We start from the raw sequence: 20,564 nt of genomic DNA, 5'->3' as shown, positions 1-20,564 counted from the left end.
GGCTTCACTCTTAGTCTTGTGTCGTGTGAATTACTTTAGGACATAACAACAGGGCAGACTGGTTTGAACCTTGGTTGACCAATGGAAGGACGTTCTTTATAGATACACTAGGCTCCTTGTGTGTCTAATTTTAATTGTTTTATTTTGCTTCCGTAGCAGTGGCTCTGTCATTCTGTCAAATGATGATCCAGAGCAAAATATCTTGACAACTATAGTGGCCAGATCACCATGGAATTCACTGTGGACATATTTTAGCTTCACTTCTGGTAAGGCACTTTGAATGGTAAAAACACCAGTACACTCTTCATTGTGTCCAATACTTTTTGTCGAATGCATTGAAAGTTGAAACCTCCGGAGCCACTAAACTGGGCATTAGGCTTTTAATCTTGTTCTTCTCCATCTGTGTTTTCATTACACTCTAGTCTGTGTTGTTGTGCTCTATAAGACAGTTATTCAAGTAGATTTTGCAAAAGGGTAAGGTCCTGTAGCAATTTACCTCCAGTCTGGCTCGGTCCACATCACTGGGGAGACGCTGCTGCCCTCTGACTGACACAATTAGGGCTTCATATGGGTAGATCTAACACACACATACACAGAAAAAGTATTACTAATAAATGTCTATCACCAACACAGCGGTATTGTTTCAATATTAACATTTACAACTGCCATTCCCTCAAGCTTCTTGCACCATCTATGCAACCTAACTGCATTCAGAAGCTCCTTCAAGGGACTTTCACGGATGATGTCACTCTAAATTGTGTACTCAGGAAGTTTATTTGCTTAATGTTGATGACATGATTCAAATGCACCAAAAAAATCATAGTAAAGCAGCTTGGATTTGAATATTTCAACACCATGAAAACAGGCAGACCGATTTTTCACCCACTAGTGGCCAAAGATAGCAACAATGACAGAGGCTAAAATAAATTAGAAAAATAGATTAATTGTGTTGACATGGTTCTTGTTTTTCCCTTTCCTCTAAATAAAGAGAGCATAGTTCGTTGACCCTTTGAATGTTTGAATCTATTTTCCAGTTCATAAATAATATTTGAGTTGTTGGACTTAAAAAATAAGTGCGCTTAAGCCTTACAACCCCCCAGAGTGCAACAAAAAATCATAGCACACTATTCCTTAATGAAGGAAGAATAATGAGACATATGAGAGATATAGTACAACTATTATTTCCCCCCAAGTTTCCAGTAAAGGTGGTGAACTTTCTATCTTTCAGAGTACTGTAAATATCAACGATTTGATTTGTCTTGTCATAAAGAGACAAGGCTGAAGGCTCTCACCCATCACACAAACCCTGTGTGCCATTACCCTTTGTTTTTGTTTGTTTTACTTCGCTGTCAATAAAACGAGTCAGTCAGCTTCACAAAATTTCAAGTGGGTGTTACTGACTGAGATGGATTCACCATTCAGTATGAACTTTAAACAGGCAACACATCATCCTTATCAATTATCATTGATCCAGACCTTTCACTCTTGGCTCAGTAACAGTTCTCTAGCTTTGGCAAGAACATCTTACCTTGTATTCTGAAAGAAAAGGAGAAAATACAGTATCAGTTATGTTAACTCTGAATAACACTGAATAACATGCATCAGGAGGGGAGGTATATCAGGAGAAAACTGGAAGAACTGGGGATAATCAGATTGAAGCTGTACAATAAGCTTACCTCTGATCTGCCAGTTAACTGCATTACTGCTGTCATACTGGTAATAATCTGCACCCGCACTCCCAGGCTGCCAGAACACAACAAGAGCAGGTTAGCAAACACAGAGTGAGAAGATGTATTTCATTATTATAATGGAGGGAAAGGATCAAGCAAAGTGGAGTATTCTATCTAATAATTTATCACACATAATGTTGTTAGTTGCTGTCTCAGTCGGCCTCAGGAAGCAAACTGATACAAATGAGTTTCAAAGGTTCAGTGGCAAATGAAGGACTTTGCCATAGCTTACGGTTTAGTGAATGGCCATGCCTGTCTTATTCTCTATCTCTATCACTCACACACACACACACACACACACACACACACACACACAAAGACACAAAGACACAAAACCAGTAATCACGATTGCTTACCCTGTTTAGTCCATTTCTGCCGTAGCCTGGCAACGAGGCCGATTTGGCAATGTATGAGTCTGGAAGAACAAATATAAACACATAACCATAAACAAACACAAGAATTATGCAAAATAACACATTCAATTTGTGAGTAGGAGCACAGTACCTCTATATACTGACAGTTGCTGAAGGATTATACAAAGGTTTCTAACATCTTTGTCATCTAGTTCATGAGAATATCACACTGGTTTCTCCCATTTAGTACAAGAATTCAAAGCAGCAGCTGTCCTGTCACATATTGTAACTGCTTTGTAAACCTCAAGGCTACACACAGCCTCCCGAACCCCCACCTGACAGACTCCTGATGAAGAAATGTGGCTCAGATCACACACAGATTGGTAAAAATCAGATGACGTTTAACCTATTTCCATTTCATTCGTTTATATGTGCTGTTTCAACCTCTGGTAATTACCTTTACACCCTAAATATAAATAAATAAAACACAAGTACAAACTGCAGTACAGCTACCTGCAGAAACATGGCACATTCACAAGCCAATGTGTTGGAGGAATATGATATTATTACTGCTTTCCATCACCATTTTATATTTTAATTTGAACACCCTACCACCACACAGATAACATGAATCTTTTTCCAGCATGGTCGCAGCTCTCTTGTAACCATTGGTAACCACCAGCATCCAAGCATCCTTTGGCAGGCCTTTATTTGTGGTGTGCACAGCTGCAGCTGAAGCAGCAGAGGGCAGTGGAGTCACACTGATCCTCTGGAGTCATTCTTCTGTCTCTCCTGCCTTGCTCACTACTACTTTCGCTTGCCTCTTCTTCACTTCTTCACTATCTTCGGTTACTGGCTCCATCGTTCACCCCATCCCCCCTCGCTTATGCTTTCTTATTCCTTCTCCTCTCTTTCAGTCTTTCTCTCTCTCTCTTGCTCACTCTGGTGTTGAAGGGAATGAAATTACACAGCGATGTCAAAGAGGCAGGACCAAACACTGTGATGCAGTATAATACTGGCCGTTGTGTAGAGCTACTGTACAGCGTGTGTGAGATGCTGAACTATAATGGGTTTGTCATCTTCATCTCTCTCTTTCTCAACAAGAAATGAGATACAGTCTCATAGATTAGTCATCAAAGTTACATCAAAGTGTACCCTGATGCCAAAAAGTGTGAAAACTACTAGCCTAAGCATCTCATTTATCAGTATCTTTATAGTACAATTGTTGGCCTATAATCATTGCTGCCATTTGAATCCTCAATTATTCTATTCTAATGGCATGATCATGGCATTATATGACAGTCTGCCTGCATGTTATTGGGTTAAAATCCATGCAAGAACATTAAAAGAGATGATGAAGAGATCACAAGAAAACAGTGCATACATTTTACAAAATGCAGCTGCATAACAGGCATTTTAAGGCAAAGTGTGGGTAATGTGATCTCATAAAACACATATATCTTTACAATCAAAAGTGAAGTGTGTAACTGTAGTTTGTGAAACAGATGGCTGAGGTGGTTCAGGTCAGTAATCTGGGATCAGTGCTGCTGCTAAAGAAAAGCTGATAAATACAGGCCTAAACTACAGCGCCATTCATCTTCCCACCTGTAACGCAAAAGAAAAGGGGTGTGCGTGCGTGTGTGTCTGTGCCAGTTGATAACAATCTCCCACTTAATGCTCTGCCGCTGTCACAGCAGAACCGACAGGATGAAGGGGTTCAGAGGGAAGATGGCCCGCTGTGTCGCTGGCCCCTTGAGATGACCTCAGAGATCAAAACACACTGATGAACCACTCACCGCTGTCTGCACTGTAGACAGACCTGGGAGCTGAGGACAAAGAAACAGCAAGGGGGAGGGGGGAGAGATGGGGGGAGACAAAGAAGGAAAAACACACATTTCACCAGCTTGAAAGCTTGGAAATACAAAATCTCTTGCATCAGAAATCTTGTGTCTTGAGCCCAAAACCTCTGTAGTCCTAATCAATTACAATTCAAGAACTTTGCTTTATTAAAAATGTTATGGCATGGAATGGATTCCCTAAAACTGTGTTTGGAAAACCCCTCCAATAACACCATGATTTACAATTTGATTTAACAAATCCTAAAAAGATCTCTAGAATCCAACTAAAGAGGTCACATTCATAACAACCACTGCAATAAGACGTCGTATTTCACAACCACCAAAAATCCTACACCTGAGTTATTTAAAAGTTCTGCTCACTTCATGGCTGTGATGCTGTAAGCAAAACTGGACACTGCTTAATTCCCAGATTAAGTGAACACACAAGAGGACCCAACAGTGCTGTGCATGAATATTTAACACCATACAATGAATTCAACAAACTTGGAGACATATGTATACACACACACACACATATATTGTATATTTGCAGAAACCCAGTGGTGATAATGATAAAGAAGATGAACTTGACATGTTTGCATGTCATTTTTATGCACATGAATACATGCATATTAGTATTTGTGTGATTATGTAAACACGCGCAGTATGTGAGACTGTGTTAAGTGGAGTTAATAAACCTATCACATAGTAAAAGTATGAGGACAAACAGTAGATTGAAATGAGGGAGTTAGTTTTCAGTGGAAATAAAGAAGGCCAGCTGTTGTGGGACATCTATAAAACATCAGCTGTGTGAAGATATGCTCTTGACAGCATCAACATGCAGACAAATCACCATCATGACCTACACATCATATAAAATATGAAGCAGCATGGGCGCAGCCATGCAGCATCGGGCCACTCATGTTAAAAATGCATATGTTTATGGCAGCCACCCACTGCACTGTGAAATTTTAATGGACTGTGCTGCAACTTGATTATTTTTCACATTATTAACAAAGGTGTTGGAATATGAAACATTTTTCTATATTTTATTTTATTATCAAAATTGATGAAGAAACTAGACTAAGAGTCTACAGGCATGCTAGCAGCTCTGTGAGGCTGTACGTAGGCACAGTGGCGCTTTGAGCTAAATGCTAACTTCATCATGCTAACATGCTCACAGTGACAATGCTAACATGCTGACGTTTAGCAATGTTTACCGTGTTAACCATCTTGGTTTAGTGTGTTAGCCTGCTAACATTTGCGAATTAACACTAAATATAAAGCACAGCTGAGGCTCATGGCAATGCCATTAGTTTTGCAGGTATTTACTTATATACCAGAGTATTGGACAAATTTAAATATTGATATGGAGATCATCAAAGTTTTACAATTCATCCTGAGGAGAACATGAAAGTGTGTATCAAATTTCATGGTGAATCGCCCAATAGTTGTGGAGATATTTTAGTTAAACCACAAATGTGAGCCTCATAGGGGCGCTAAGGGAAAAGTCAGGGGATCACCAAAGTCATAAGGGTTCATCCACTGGGAACCATGAATGTCTGTACAACATTTCATGGTAATCCATCCAATAGGGAGATATTTCAGTCTGGACCAAAGCGGTGGACAGACTGACCGACATCGCCATCCCTAGAGCCATCAGTTAAGGTAAATGAAGTCAGTTATTTAGTGGGAGTGTCACTTCTATCAAACGGTGGACATCCCATTTAGGAATTAGCCTCATCTGAAGAATAGATGAGCAAACACCTCTCAGAAGCTTTCTTATCTGTATAATAACAGCAGACACTATAAACCCACAGTGATTACGCAGCACTGAACACCCACATTATTCACACCTCCCTCTGTCTGACCTCCCTGTGCACATAGCTCATTTCCCTCTCTCTCCACTGCTCTCTGACCCTGATTTACCTCTTGGCTTCGTGTCATACATCTTCTCTGAACAGCTCTAAATTGCTTTAGCTTCTCACTCCCTCTCTTTCATTCTCTCTCTCTTTTAAATTTAATTCACTCTCTATCTCATTCGCTCTCTCTCTGTCTCTCCTGTTAAAACACCCTCTCTTTTATTCCCATTTGACCTACACCTAAACATTCTCTCTCTCTTTCTCTCTCAGAGTCTCTCCATCTTTGTCTTGCCCTTACACGTGCTAAATGCAATGAGGAATGGGATCAATGGGAGCGTTAATACACAAGTGGGAAACTCCCCCCACCACAGCTTGCTCAGCATCACATCGAGACACACATAGTCCTCCTTCTATAAATTCACCACATTCCTGAAATCTCAATCCTAATTTCAGTCTTGAACCTAAACCACAGTCTCAACTCTAATACAGCCTTCAGTGTTTACAGATCATATATACTTATACTTATGTTACTGAAAACCACTTTTCAAAGCAGAGCCTACCATGGTTCTTTAGACTGATTCCAACTTCTCAATTGCTTTTAGTTAATGAAAGTAAAGTTTGAAAACTAATTTGCAAAGATCAATGAGTGGCTTTATCTTATTATTGTCTGAAGCTCAAAAATACAGACTTAAGTATATTGTGTGCATTTGCATACCTGCCAACATGTAGGTTTTAAAATACAGGAGTTTTCTTTGGCGGCGGGGGGAACGCTGTCATGCCCTGACATTTTGACAACAGCTAACGTTAACTTAGCTGGCCCGTCTGTCAGCCATCGGACAGCAGCTGCACAGACGCCCCTTGAGTCAGGGTGTGGGTTGCCAGGATGCGGTGATAGATGGGTTGAAATTGTATGTAGTGTGTAGATTGTGCTTCATAGACGATCTGGCAACTTGGGTGACATCAGACAAACAGCCAAAACTTGGACCTGTGTATTCATAATAAAGGTTGAGGGCCATGCAAATTATGGGAATTTCCTGGTAGAAACAACAAAATGGGAGGCCCCGGGAAATGGCCTTGAAATACAGGAGAAGTCTGGGAAAAACAGGAATGTTGGCAGGTATGCATATGGGAAACTCTGATAACTTCCCACAATCTTTATTATGAAAAAAGCTATTCAATTATTAATTATAATTTACTGTTCATGAGCTTTCTGCCAAAACATGAACATGATCATAATATACCTCTACAAAAGACAAAGACAATTATGCAAACAAAGTGGAGTAAACTTTTATTATGATGGATTACTCTCTCAGGCAAGTTTCATGTCTCTGCCTTAAAGGTTGGAAAAATTAGATCTCTGGTAAAAAGCTATGATGTGCTTTGGAAGACAGTTTATTTCCTATCCTTTATTTAACCAGGAAAAGCCTTATTGAGAATGAAATCTGTTTTTAGCCATGCTAGCAGCTTTATGAATGGCAATGTCCATCTGTTGGTCCACCACTTGGACCACATTGAAATATCTCAACACCTATTGGACACCTACAGATTACTGTGAAATGTTTGCGGCCAGACGATGAAGCTTGCTGAATTTGGTGGTGCCCTGAATTTTCCACTAGCAGCCATCATGAGGTTTTGTGTGAAACATCTTGACAACTTTTGGATAGATTTCCATAAGCAGGTTTAATTGCAATCACGTTGGTGACTTTTACTTTTCTCTTTACTTTTCATCTAGTTCCATCATCAGGTCAAACTTTCAACTTTGCAAATACTTTGGTTTATAATCAAATACCTGCAAAACTAATGATATTCCCATCAGCCTCAGCTATACTTTGTATTTAGTGCAAATTAGCAAATGTTAGCATGCTAATTATACCTAACATCAGCACGTTAGCATTTTTATTGTGAGCATGATAATGCATTAGCACTTAGCTCAAAGCACTGCTGTGCCTAAGTACAGCCACAAAGAGCTGCTAGCATGACTCTTAGTCTTAGAAACTGTCAAACACAGAAAAGTCAAATTGAATAAATCTACAAAAATCATCCCTTACTGACTGACTGATTTAAGAAGTGACACAAACAAACACACACACTCACAACCACACGACTTACAGCCATTGAGGGAGCTAAATCCCAGAGTGTTCAGCGCCTCCTTGCTGCTACAGCGGGAACTGCGTCTGCTCCCCCACTGATCATTGTCATGACAACCTGACCGCGCCTTCATCTCCTCCTTCAGGATCATTCTGCCAATTCCCTGGAATAGAAGGATGGGTAAAGGGACAAGAAAAGAAGGTGGGAAAAAATGGACAGATACATGGAGCAATAAGATTGATTGATTGGGATGGATGCATGGGTTGATAAATGGTGACGGAATAACGCAGGATGAGACAGGAAAAGGGAATGGTATAGATGGAGGGGATGAATATGAAGAGAAAGAAGGAGAGAGGAGCATCACTTTGTACCATGTCCGGTGGGTGAGGTTGGAAAGAAGCATTTAATTAACTAGCTCATTAAATATTAATACACACTCTTAAAATATAAAAGGGAGAAGCAGGAGAATGTCTTTCTTTCTTACCTTGTTTATATTGTGATTCCATCCATCCTCCTCTCCTCCAGACGAAAACCTCCTCACCCTGGAGACTAGAGAGAGAGAGATGGAGGAAATAAAAGGCAAAGAGAGATGGGAAGTGAAGAGTGAATACAGATTTCTAACCACTTGTGTGTGCAGAAGTGTTTGTTTCAGAAAGAGTGGGGGCAGTACCTTTTGGAGAGCCAGTATATGGGTAGTAGTTGGAGTCCGGGTGATAAATGCTGTTACAGTTGGAAGTGGAAAGGCGACTGGAATTGACGAGGTTCTCATTGGTCTTACTCTTATTGGCTATTGGCGAGGGAGAGATGTCTGACAGAAAGGCAATCAGAGAAGAGAGAAATTGTAAAATATATTTTAATCAACACAAATCATAAAACCTTTTTCCCAAACATTTTTAGGCTGATTTACATGTTTGAAATAACTACAAGGCGCTGAGAAGTAAAGCGATAACCATGGGGGAACAATGTTAAAACATGTTTCGCTTTAACAAAAATGATCTTAGTTTGTTTTTTGTTGTTGGTCTTTAAAATGTTTCACAGTTCAAACCAATGTGAGTGTGTGTGTCTGTGCAAGAGAAACAAGACGAAGTAGTGCATTTACTTACAGAGAGGGGAGGGCACAGCAGGGGGTAGGAAGGGAGGAGGAGAGGAGACGCATCAAAAGCAAACAGGGAAACAGAGAACGGAAAGGAGGTCAGAGGAAATGTGATGGGATATGATGCACAAGTTCCAGTAAAAAAGAAAGTTGTTAAGGGTGTATTGCAACAATACAAGCTGACGAAGAACGAAGGAAGGTAGTTAGTGATGTGAAACACATCAAGACATAACCCAAATGTTGTTTAACTTGTGCATAAAAGCTGAAATATCATAGCAGCAGATGGGCCTACAATTTTTTTTGACAGGATAAGAGAATGCAATATCGTAAAGAAAATTGTTGAAGGGGTTTTGGCTTTTATTAGTGGGAAAAGAGTGAGTTGACATATAAAAAGAGGTCATATTTCGACTGATGCTGTGGATGCATGAATGTGACTTTTAGTCTTTGGACAGTCCAAACCGACACTGGACACAAAAAATCCAACTGAGCAATCGATCAATTTTTTTTGGGAGGGGGGATTATGAGGTAATTTATTAAAATTAAAGTCTTTATTTAACAGGGACAAATGCATTCATCATTGTTTAATGTTCAGCATAGCCAAGACAACCTCCTACACCCTCATTCTGACAACACTTTTACACTTTTGAGGTGCAGCCAGGTTTGACTATGACATACGGTCAGGTCAGCTTATCGTACTAAATATACAGTATATGTACCTGATTATTGTACTTTGCCTTAATATGAAAACTGCTCTATAAATGATTCATGCTGTAAATTTGGATTCTTCCACAGAGCCCAGATCCCAGAGTGCCTGCTCAGACTGAAGAGAGAGAGGTTTGTCAGCACTTTGTAGCTCAGCGTAAATCATCCAGAGGTGTTTCTGAGGAACTGTAACTCTGTCAGACCTGCCATCTGAGCACTGATGGATCACCAGAGTATTTGGCACTGCTTCTCTCAGTTTTACTTCACCTCTTGAATCACCAATTGAATCTATAGTCTCACCTGTGATGTGGCTACAACTATCAAACATCCCAGCTATCATTCTTATCCCTATTTAGTTTAGTTTGGTTTAGCCAAGTCAGCTTACAGTAACTTTATTATTCCCCAGGAGATTTACTCATTTAGGATGGTGTGTGGTGAAGCCACAGTCATAATTAGGGATGCAGCACCGATCCAACTGTTTTTCTCCTGTAGCAATACCTCAACTCAGGGTATCTTCTGATATCAATTCCCGATCTGATGCAGTAGTCTTGTTTTCCCAAATTTAAAATCTCTCTGCGTAGAACTCATTAGAATAATTTTTCTATAAGGTAACATTCGGTCAGGGATTTCTGTTGTGCTAAAAACTGAGTAGGCACTGTGACTGCATAAATGTAAGTGATACAGTAGCAGAAACACTGAATTGTATAATGACATTGACAAAGAAAGTAATGTGGATTGGTCACATCATGGCGTATACAGGATCCCCTTAATAAGGTCAGTATTGCGGCTGATACCGATCCAGCGTATCGTATTGGTGCCTGCCTCGTCATAATAGTCAGTGGAAGGGTCAAGTTGATTGTGCATGGAGGTTAGGGCTGCAACTAACAATTTATGTAAAGGAAAATTTCAATTTCTGTTTAAGCCACTTGGTTACCATTTCAGTTTATGTGTAGTTTTGAGGTATTTCTACTTACATTTCCAATATGCATCCACCTTATTGGAAGGTTAAATCCATTCAGCATCAGATGAAGAGTTTAACGCTTACTTATTGTTCCAGTTCCTTCCTTTTACAAGTGGTGGAACGTAACTAAGTACTGTACTTGTACAAATTTGAAGTATCAGTACTTTACATTAATAGTCCTATTTCATGACACTTTATATACTAAATGTTGTACTTTTTATTCCATTACATTTATCTGACAGCTATAGATACTAGTTACTTCACAAATTAAGATTTTACATACAAAACATATGAAGAACTTTTAAAATATGATGCACTGTAAAACAGTATATAAAATTTAAGCTTAAACGATTAGTTGATTACTCAACTATCAAAAATATAGTGATGGTTTAGGAAAACGGATTAATCGTTTAAGTCCTTTTTCATGCTAAAATGCCAAATATTTCATGGTTTCAGCTTCTCAGATGTGACCATTTACTTGTAATGGAGTATTTTTACAGCGTGGTATTAGTACTTTTACATAAGTCAAGGATCTGAATACTTCATCCACCACTGCCTTTTATACAGTTGAAATGTATCCTCCAAAAGTAAAAACCTTCTGTAGCAAAAACAACAAATATAACCGAAATGAATGTATTCTAGTAGTGTAGTCCAAACGGTCAGAAATGCTGTACTGAGTCAAACGAACAATCAGGCAACCTCCTTCAGTAACTGCTGAATAATGAGCCTCAGCATATTTAACCACCAGTTCAAAATATTAAAGATATTTAATTTACCATAGTATAAAACAGAGAAAAGCAGCAAATCCTCACATTTGAGAAGCTGGAACTTGTGAATGGAAATGCTTTTCACTTCCTCTGACTACTTTCCTTTGAGGGAAGTTGGAGAGGAGGACTGATTGTCATCAGAAGCACCAGATGATAGACAGACTGGAGCTATAATTGAGATTTAGCTCAGACCTTTTCTCTAACTAAAGAATGCAATGACGATGTACGCAACAACCAACTGGATGACAGGTGGACAGCCTAACAAAAGCTATAAAAAGCACACCATTGTGAGGAACGACTAACCTTGTCTCTTATAGATAGGGAGTTTCCTGTAGATGTTGCTTTCCTCAGAAGCTGAGAACAGAAACAACAAGATAATAAGTGCGGGAAGCAAAGGGAATAGAGAGAGGAGAGGAGTTGTATACATTCACAGTCTCCTTAACCGTAAGGCTGACAGCAATAGTAATAAACTAGCAAGGTAATAAACTGCTATGGTGGAGACAGTGCCTCGCATCCAGACAACCTGACTGACATGCAGAGAGGCTGATTAATACAGATTCACCGGCTTATACAGGAAAGAGCAGCAGATGGCACACAAATAAAGAAGAGGGAGGAGAGCAGTTGAAGGGTGGAGAGAGGGCTGGATGGAGAGGCAAAGGAAAAAGATAAAGGGGAGAAGAGGGAGAAACATAGAAATGACAGGAGCACGTGGCACCTTGTAGCTCACATTTGGTGGAGTATTCTGTACAATGATTCAGCTTTGAGTGCTGGAAAAGCACCACAACAACATATTACAGTAAATTCAAATACTTTGTGTTATAACCTGCAATAAAACAACAAATGAAGCAAAAAAGCATTACTTTCAGATACTGCACAGAGCGTGCCACTAACCCTGCCAAAGTTAGAGGTTTGACTCTCAATGGGCCATGCACGCTAAATTTGTATGCACTCGTGATACTGTGAGGCACTTTGGATAAAAGCATTCACCAAATACATTTTGCTCAGTGCTGAAATGCATGAAGGGAGTGCTATCGCAGGGCTGGCAAGGAACAACAGCCTCAGAAAAACCGAGAGAGAGAGGGAACATGCAGTGTGAAATGAAGTGAAGGCAGGAGGAGGGAATGATGGAGGGATACCAAATGCACAGCTTGCAGTGAAAAGTAAAGGCCTTTTAAAGTGAAGGGAACAAAGACAGAGTGAAACATTCAGGGAGGAGAGAGGCATTAACTTGATAAAATGGAGGATTGATGGGATGTTTAAATAAAATGGACTGGTATTAGTTGTTAGATTAAAGCACTCATATGTTATACAAGAGCTACAGATCAGTAAGATAAATTAGAGAGAGACACCCCATTGGAGAACACTGAAAGGAGGATGACTACTGCACATTTTTATGGATGTTAAGACATCAGGATGACAATAATCAATGAATTATAGCAAAATATGTATTCATTTTCTTCTCTGCTTAGATGGTATGTGAAACTTGTTAGGCATCTACAATTATATCACAATCATTTTCAATATCAATAAATCTTTTACTTTTTTTTTTGATGATTCTATTTATCGTTCAGGCTATTAATTATTATAAGTGACAAATGCAAGTCACAATTACCCACAGGCCAAAGTGATATCATTAATTACTTTTTATTTTGTCTGAGTTCAAAACCGTTCAAAACCCATATATGTTCCATTTACAATTGATATAAAATGGAGAAAAGCAGCAAATCACATTTGAGAAGCAGGAACCAGCGTTTGGCATTTTCACTTGAAAAATGATGATGTATCAGTTGATTGAGTCGATCAACTAACTGCTTCAGCACTTAATGTCAAATTACCATAGTCAGGTAAAAAGCTCAAAAAGAGGTCAGGATGGGGGTGGGTCAGGGTCTCTAAATCAAATTGTAGAAACACATGGTTAGACAGAGTTTAGACTCTTAGCAGTCTGAAATGATGACCTACAAAGTTCAGTATGAGTAAATATTTAGAGGATGTGGGGAAATTTGGGTTAGTAAACAGGTCAGGGGTCAGCGTTACACATGACGGCCTACCTGGCACATGGAAATGCTTGGGGGCTTGGTAGGTGGTGGTGGGTGTGACACACCTGGGCTCTGGCTGTCTGTGATAAGGTGAACTCCTGCCACTCTCACTGCCTGCAGTCAACGTGGCCAATCACAGCGAGAGAAACCAAAGCATAAGCAACAGAATGGCCCATGTCTCCAAACAAAGAGACAGGCAGACTGATAACCTGATGAATTACATGTATATGAGCATGTACAGTATGTGTGTGTGTGTTTGTGTGTCAGGGGTGCTGTTAGGAATTCTGTGGCTCCAAACGGGACACGACACCCACGTTGCACCCACTCAAAGAGCTAGTACAGGTTTCCAGTTAGGGACCTCGCATTTTCTGTGTGTATGTGTGTGTGTGCTACGTGTGTCTTTGCTTGAGTGGACTCATTACCGGGGAGATAATGCAGTGGGGAGCCTCCGTGCCGACTGTGCGCAGGAGAGTCAGTGAAGGCGGAGCTGGAGGAACGCCTCGTTCTCAATTCAACGCCGTCCAAGAGATCCTGGAGAGAGAGAGAGAGAGAGAGAGAGAGAGAGAGAGAGAGAGAGAGAGAGAGAGAGAGAGAGAGAGATCTATTTTCTATTTACTAAATGCAGTAAATTAGACTACACAGGCTCCTTCCAAAACCCAATTTTAATCACATTGAGAGCAGTTTAATATTCTATACTGTGCATGTGCTGCTACAAGTTCCCTTAGCGCACACATGTACAGTACATTCATACACACATACACACATGCACACACATATGTTCTCAGGATATCTGGTCAGTGATGTGTGAATGTTTAAACTAGTTGTGAGGAAAGACTGCGGACAGCAAACTGTTAATTGTAGGTGTCATAGCCCTTTAACGACTTACATGAGAGTATGGCGATAAGGAGCCCAATGACTGGATGAGAAGGAGAAAAAAATTGTGATTACTATAACTTATGCCAACAAAAATGACTATTTCTTCATAGAAAGTTATCATAGATGAGAGTTAAGGTCAATTTCCTGTTATCTAATGCTAATGCCGTTACTTTCTTTATTGATTGTGTGCATATGTGTTTGTGTGTGTGTGTGGGTGCATACCTGTCCACAGCTGTATCGCTCCACAGTGTCATCTGACAGGTGTGTGTGTGCATGGTCGGCCTGATAAGGGATGATGTCGGGCCGCTGGATGTCATATATGGCTTTGACCCTGGGCAGAGCCGCCAGCTGCTTATAGTCCAAAGCATCACCGTCAGCTTTAGACTGTGAGAGAGACGGTTAGACAGAGGGAGAGACAGAGAGGAAATTGAAACTGAGACATAAATAGGACATTGGACATAAATAGCAATTCAGAAAGAAAGGTAGAAGAAAAGAAAAAAAGGCAGAAAGACAAATGTGTGCATCCAAAAACACACCAACACAGGCAGGAAGCAAAACTGACAAAATACAGAAAGGTGTGATGATAAACATAAACAGACACGAGACAGAGACACATACACAGAAAAATAAGATGAGGCAGACTGACAGGTGAGTAGGTTAAATTAAAATACCTGAGGACAGTTTACGACCAATGTCCCATAAGAAAAGTCATAGAAAATGAAAAAGATTCTGAAATTGACTGTAGACACATACAAAAAGCTTTTAGGCGCTGCAGACACCCCCGTTATTAACAAACATATAGTGAAGCAGGGGGACAGACGGGCGGCAAGACAGACAGACAGACAGACAAGAAAGGCTGCTCAGAGGCAGATAGGGTTGACAGAATGAGCTTTCAGGGACTCTTTGTGCTTCTGTCGCTGTCAGTTGTATTTTGATTGAAGGTTGTGACAGTGACAGCTGAGGGCATAACCACAGCATTGTTAGTGTAACCACGGTGACGACGGTACTCACACAGATGAGCCGGTGAGGGGAGCCGAGGAGAGGAGAGGAGCCTGGAGGAGAAATGGACGCCGTCTCAGAGGTGCGTCTCAGCTAGTAGGACAAATGTAAGTCTCAGGTCAAAGTAAAGTTAGCTCAAATACAACAGAGAGTTTTACTACATTTAATTACATTATAATTTATTTATTTATTATTATTAATAATAATAATAAAGACATCATCCACAACATTAGACATATCTATACTTTTGACATAGCAAAAAAAATAATTCAACCTGTAATCAGATAATAAATGATATCTCCTGCTCTAAGTACTTGTTGATTGTTATAAAAATCTTGGTTAACACTTTATTTGAAGGGGTGATCATATGACTGTCACACACTACAAAAACACCAACTTACTGTATATTATTTGGCATAAACAAGGATTACAAGTTGACTGATATAAAAGAAAACATAAATGATCAACATTTAAAGTAAATATTTTAGTTGAGACAGCAAACCCGAGCCAGTCTCTTGCTTCAATAAATGTGACTAAGGCCTGATAACTTACAATATTTTAAATTAAAGTTATCAAAGAAAGAAAGTTCTGTTAACTTGTGTTCTTAAGTGGTGGAACCACTTCATAACTTTTACAATCTGCATGTGCTAAATGTGCAGCTGATGGTCCAAATTGAAAACTGCTTTACAAGTGAAAAATAAATACAACTGGAAAAAAAGTCCATCAACTCAATATAACTACTCAACTTAATTTAAGTTTGTCTACAATAAAAACGCTCAAGTTATCTACACAAAAAATGATCAGTTGACAGAAGTAATTTTAAGTTTGATAAATGTAACATAGACATTTGATTGAATAAACAGTAGAACTTATTAAACTGAGTTAACTTGCTGGCCCTAAAGTGGAGTCAACTCAAGAAGACTTTGCAGCTGGTTGCCTTATTTATTTGAGTTTTCTCATTTTTACAGTGTAACTACAGTATATCACTGGAACTGATATATATAACAGTAAAACGTATTAATGCTTATGACTGTTCCCATCTAGTGTCATTGGGGGAATAATGTCACTTTCAATACAAAGTTGCCCATGGCAAGGAGATAAAGCCAAGCCTGTAATAAACCCGGTGGGTCAAATGAATCAGACTTTGCATAAAGTTTTTTCAGTATGTTAACTTAGATGAGCTGAGCATTGCAGACAATTGACTAGACAAGGACACATTTTAATCCTCTTAATTTTAAAATGTTGCATATGAGCATATCCTCCGTTCTGTATGTACAAAGAACATAGGAAGGAGATGAGGAGAGCAGCAGAAACAACTTCCTCCTCTGTCCTAATGTGAACCCATATTATCTTATTTGCATTTTCATGCTACTGTAACTCTCGGCTCTGGCAGGCAGCTGCCAAAGTGCAGCCCTTATAAATATTTCAAATAAAATGCTCTTTTTGAAACATAGAAATCTTAGACTTTTTGTAAGGCTCTTTGGAGATTGTTAAAGCAATAAAGCTACAAGATTAGTTAAAAAATGATTTCCCCTCCCTTCCATAAATTGCATTTAATAATGTAAAATATGCAAAGCATTATATCTTATGTTTAAAAGTCATTAGTAATTAAGGGCAAGATAAAAAAGTATTAGATAGAGAGTTTGGTTTTAAAACAATACTACATCGATCTGGAGGGCAGCTTTGTTTAGCTAGTAAACCATAAATGTGAAATTTCAGACACAGAGAAGAAGAGAACCACAGAGAGGACAGAAACAGAAATAGAGAGAGAAGGCAGGGGGTTGTGGGTATTTTGAGTATCGCTCACCCTCAGTTTTCTCTCCAGCCGAGCTGCTTCTTTACACATGGGGTGCCAAACCTCTGAACCTGCACACACACACACACACACATACACACACACAATTTTAGCTCAGTTTATTTTGTTTACTGTGTGGGCAGCAGCCATACAGTTTTATGGGATCCTATGAAGAGTAGATCGGCCTTTCTCAAGTGCATCAACATCAATCAACAACACACACACACAGGAGACAGGGCATATGGCTGTGGAGGCAGTTTGTCTGGTCTGAGGACAGAGGATGTAAGTCTTCTTGTCTCCCCACACAGATAAACAAAGAGGAAGACAGAGAGAGAGAATTTTTAACCATGCTAGTGGTGTGACTCTATGGATGGCAATGTCAGTAGGTTCACCCCTTTGGTCCAGACTGAAATATCTCAACAACTATGACCTGGATTGCCATGAAATTTTGTACAGACATTCATGGTCCCCAGAGGATGAATCCTACTGACTTTGGTGATCCCCTACCTTTTGAGGTAAAAACTTGTGGTTTTCAGTGAAATGTCTCAATAATTATTGGATGGATTGCCATGAAATTAGCTACACACATTCATGCCCCCCTCGGATTATTGTAATAACTTTTGTGATCATTAACTTTTCATTTAGCGCGATCATCAAGTCAAAATTTCACTTTGTTCAGTACTTACTTTGGTTTATGACAAAATATGACTTTGTATTTGGTGCAAATTAGCAAATGTTAGCATGCTAACACACTAAACTAAGACTGTGATCATGCTAAACATTATACCTGCTATACATCAGCATGTTAGCATTGTCATTGTGAGCATGTTAGCATGCTGATGTTAGCATTTAGCTACAGCGTACAGCCTCACAGAGCTGCTGGCTGGCTCGGCCCACTCTACACAATACACCATAAACACTATGTAACAATAACAATTTATCAATCTGTCAACAATAAATGTACAATAAATAAACAAAGCACATGTTGTCTTGAACACAAAAAAAATACTTGTTCAATGTGCCACATGTCCCTAAAAGCTTCCCAATTTAGCATGTGAAAGCAGTATATAAACATTTAATACATGGTTTAACACACTATAATGTGGTTGTAAAGAGATGCAAGTGTTTATTAATGTCACCAACTATAACTCCTCCTGTGGGCACCCATATAGTGCAGGCTGGTGTATAAATAGATAGATAATTGTAATAATATAAAATATGTCTTCATAGGAGAAGTCATAATTGTTGACAAATACTGTACATTAATAAACACTTAAAAATGACCTTATAGCTGCGCACAACAACATTATAATGTGTATAAACAATTAATTAAATGTGTATAAACTGCTTATAAATGCTAAATAGAGGGACTTAAAGTAAAGTGTTACCATTCCAGTGTTACCAAGTCCACCCTGATGCAGGCTGCAGGCAGTCCTACCAATGTTGACTTCAGGTTATTTGACCTTTAACAACTTCGACAACTTAGCAAGTTAATCAGCATATGGAACTTTTTTTCTTTTTGCTGCTTTGCTTTCGGGTCTAAAAATACATCCAGCCCTTCTCCCTTTTTTATTATTTACTGTAGTTATGTTTTTAAACCATGTCTGCTGATGCTGTGTTCCTGTTGTTTGTCCTTGGGAACTTGAAGAAAATTTTCCACAATGTGGACAATACAGTTCTTAACTAACTAAATAAATGACTCAAATGTATCACACGCAACAGTATAAGAGCAATATTACACATTAAGTTGCCTTCACTTACTGTCTAATTATTTATTTTGTAATTTATAAATGTATTGCATACTATGTGCAAACACATACGCTAAACAGAACCACTGCTTTGACAACATTGTGCATTAACAGTGATCCCAAAATAGGATGTTATATGCATGTGGATCTGACAGTGATAATGACTATATAATATATCCGCTCTGGACACACACACACAAACACACACTGACTATCATTTTCTCAGGCCTTGGGGCTGAACTGAATGGACTCAGTTAGCTGATCATGACTCTAATATACAATCACTATCAACACCATAAATCTCACCTGCACACACTCACACAAACAAGCAGAGACACACAGAGGCACGGAGAAGTAGACTACATGCACACACACACGCAACAACCACACACACTCTCCCGCACACAAAATCAATACTGTAGACAGAAACCATGCATGGTGATTCAGTGCACCCCATCCCACCCACGCTGCTCAACTCTGCTGCCAAACAGATGTATGGCCTTGGACTTGAGCTCCTTTATCTCCTGGACGAGGAGAATCTAAATGGTGCTAAGGAATTCAATCCAAAACACAGACCTGCACATCAGTTCTGAGAAAATTAGCTGCCTGAAATTTGTCACAAAATAATAATTTAAATGTAACTCCAGAGTCATTCTCTATCTTTTCATATAGGAAAGAAGCCTCAGCTGTGTTTAGACTTTCATTTTTCCTTTATTAACTTTATGCAAAATGAGGTTAATCAGTGGACAAAACCAGCCTCCTTATCTTGACCGCTGATATTCAAAAGAAGGGATGAAGGCAGCCAGTGAAATCTAGGAAAGCAATATTGACATTTGTGCTTATGCCATTTGAAATGCTAAAGCTATAAAGCAGCAGATATTTAAATGGCCTCAGGCGTTTTGCTTTTTGCTGAATCATGCTGCCATGAGAAACAGCATATACATCAGGCTAATGTGACCATTCAGATATGTACTATGATTTATTCCATTCCTTTAACCTCCTGATGTCTGTTGCCCTTCCTTTTTCATTTGAGACTTTATTGAGAGAGGAAGAAAAGAGGTAAAGGTGTCAAGGTGCATGAATGCACTTAAGCTACAATCAGTTATTACTTGGAAGTGGGAATATTTTATGCAACTTTTTGCAAAATAAAAATCTTTGGCACCACTGATCAGTCAACCGTGGCCAGAAATACAATAGGCTTCAACCCACAGATATTTTCTGCCCCTTGGATCAAACAAAAATTGTTAAATTACTGTTGACACTGAATTAATGCTCTTCACTATTTAGGATCGATACTGTCATTTTTTCATCTTAAAATATATTGTCGACAGTAGCACTGGCACTTTTTCTCAAGAGGCTTGATGGGATATAAACCTGGCTTGGCCTGAAACCATTAGTTGATTAATCTATTAGTTGATCAAAAAAAAATTAACTAATGACAATTATGAGACTCAACGAGTCATATGAATTACATCTGTTGGTTAAACCTTCTAGGCTCTGGTAATTTTTAATGGGCATTCGTCATTATTTTTCACATTTTACAATCAATTAATGAAAAAAAATTCAGATTCATCAATGATAACAATCATTTTTTGTTCCAGTCGTACACCTGGAGAAGCCGGTCATGAGATTCAATATTTGAACCACCTGAGCAAAACTTACCAAAATGGCAAAAATGTTGAGAATACAGTGGAGGTGTTACCATTATTAGAACTG

General features: G+C 39.1%; 1 protein-coding gene across 12 annotated transcripts in view; it reads right to left on the bottom strand.

Moving 5' to 3' along the window:
• LOC122888628 (actin-binding LIM protein 3-like) overlaps window positions 1-20,564 on the bottom strand; it is a 52,311-nt gene that overhangs the window by 2,426 nt on the left and 29,321 nt on the right. For 3 of the 12 annotated variants that reach the window (XM_044223285.1, XM_044223284.1, XM_044223286.1), the window contains 15 exons: window positions 17,113-17,171; window positions 15,318-15,398; window positions 14,529-14,690; window positions 14,317-14,346; window positions 13,853-13,961; window positions 13,443-13,544; window positions 11,698-11,748; window positions 8,542-8,679; window positions 8,356-8,420; window positions 7,893-8,034; window positions 3,880-3,909; window positions 2,087-2,145; window positions 1,677-1,743; window positions 1,529-1,536; window positions 497-577 (listed from right to left, as the gene is read on the bottom strand). In XM_044223285.1, coding sequence (XP_044079220.1) covers window positions 497-577; window positions 1,529-1,536; window positions 1,677-1,743; window positions 2,087-2,145; window positions 3,880-3,909; window positions 7,893-8,034; window positions 8,356-8,420; window positions 8,542-8,679; window positions 11,698-11,748; window positions 13,443-13,544; window positions 13,853-13,961; window positions 14,317-14,346; window positions 14,529-14,690; window positions 15,318-15,398; window positions 17,113-17,171 — 1,184 coding nt within the window. Of the gene's footprint in view, window positions 1-496; window positions 578-1,528; window positions 1,537-1,676; window positions 1,744-2,086; window positions 2,146-3,688; window positions 3,910-7,892; window positions 8,035-8,355; window positions 8,421-8,541; window positions 8,680-11,697; window positions 11,749-13,442; window positions 13,545-13,852; window positions 13,962-14,316; window positions 14,347-14,528; window positions 14,691-15,317; window positions 15,399-17,112; window positions 17,172-20,564 lie in introns of those variants that run through there. The other 9 variants (XM_044223287.1, XM_044223289.1, XM_044223290.1 and 6 more) reach the window with 9 other exon arrangements.

The sequence above is a fragment of the Siniperca chuatsi genome, linkage group LG14 (genome assembly GCF_020085105.1).
Source record: "Siniperca chuatsi isolate FFG_IHB_CAS linkage group LG14, ASM2008510v1, whole genome shotgun sequence".
Taxonomy (NCBI): domain Eukaryota; kingdom Metazoa; phylum Chordata; class Actinopteri; order Centrarchiformes; family Sinipercidae; genus Siniperca; species Siniperca chuatsi.
Note: the sequence above shows the minus strand (reverse complement) of the source record. Positions and strands in the feature narration are given on the sequence as shown.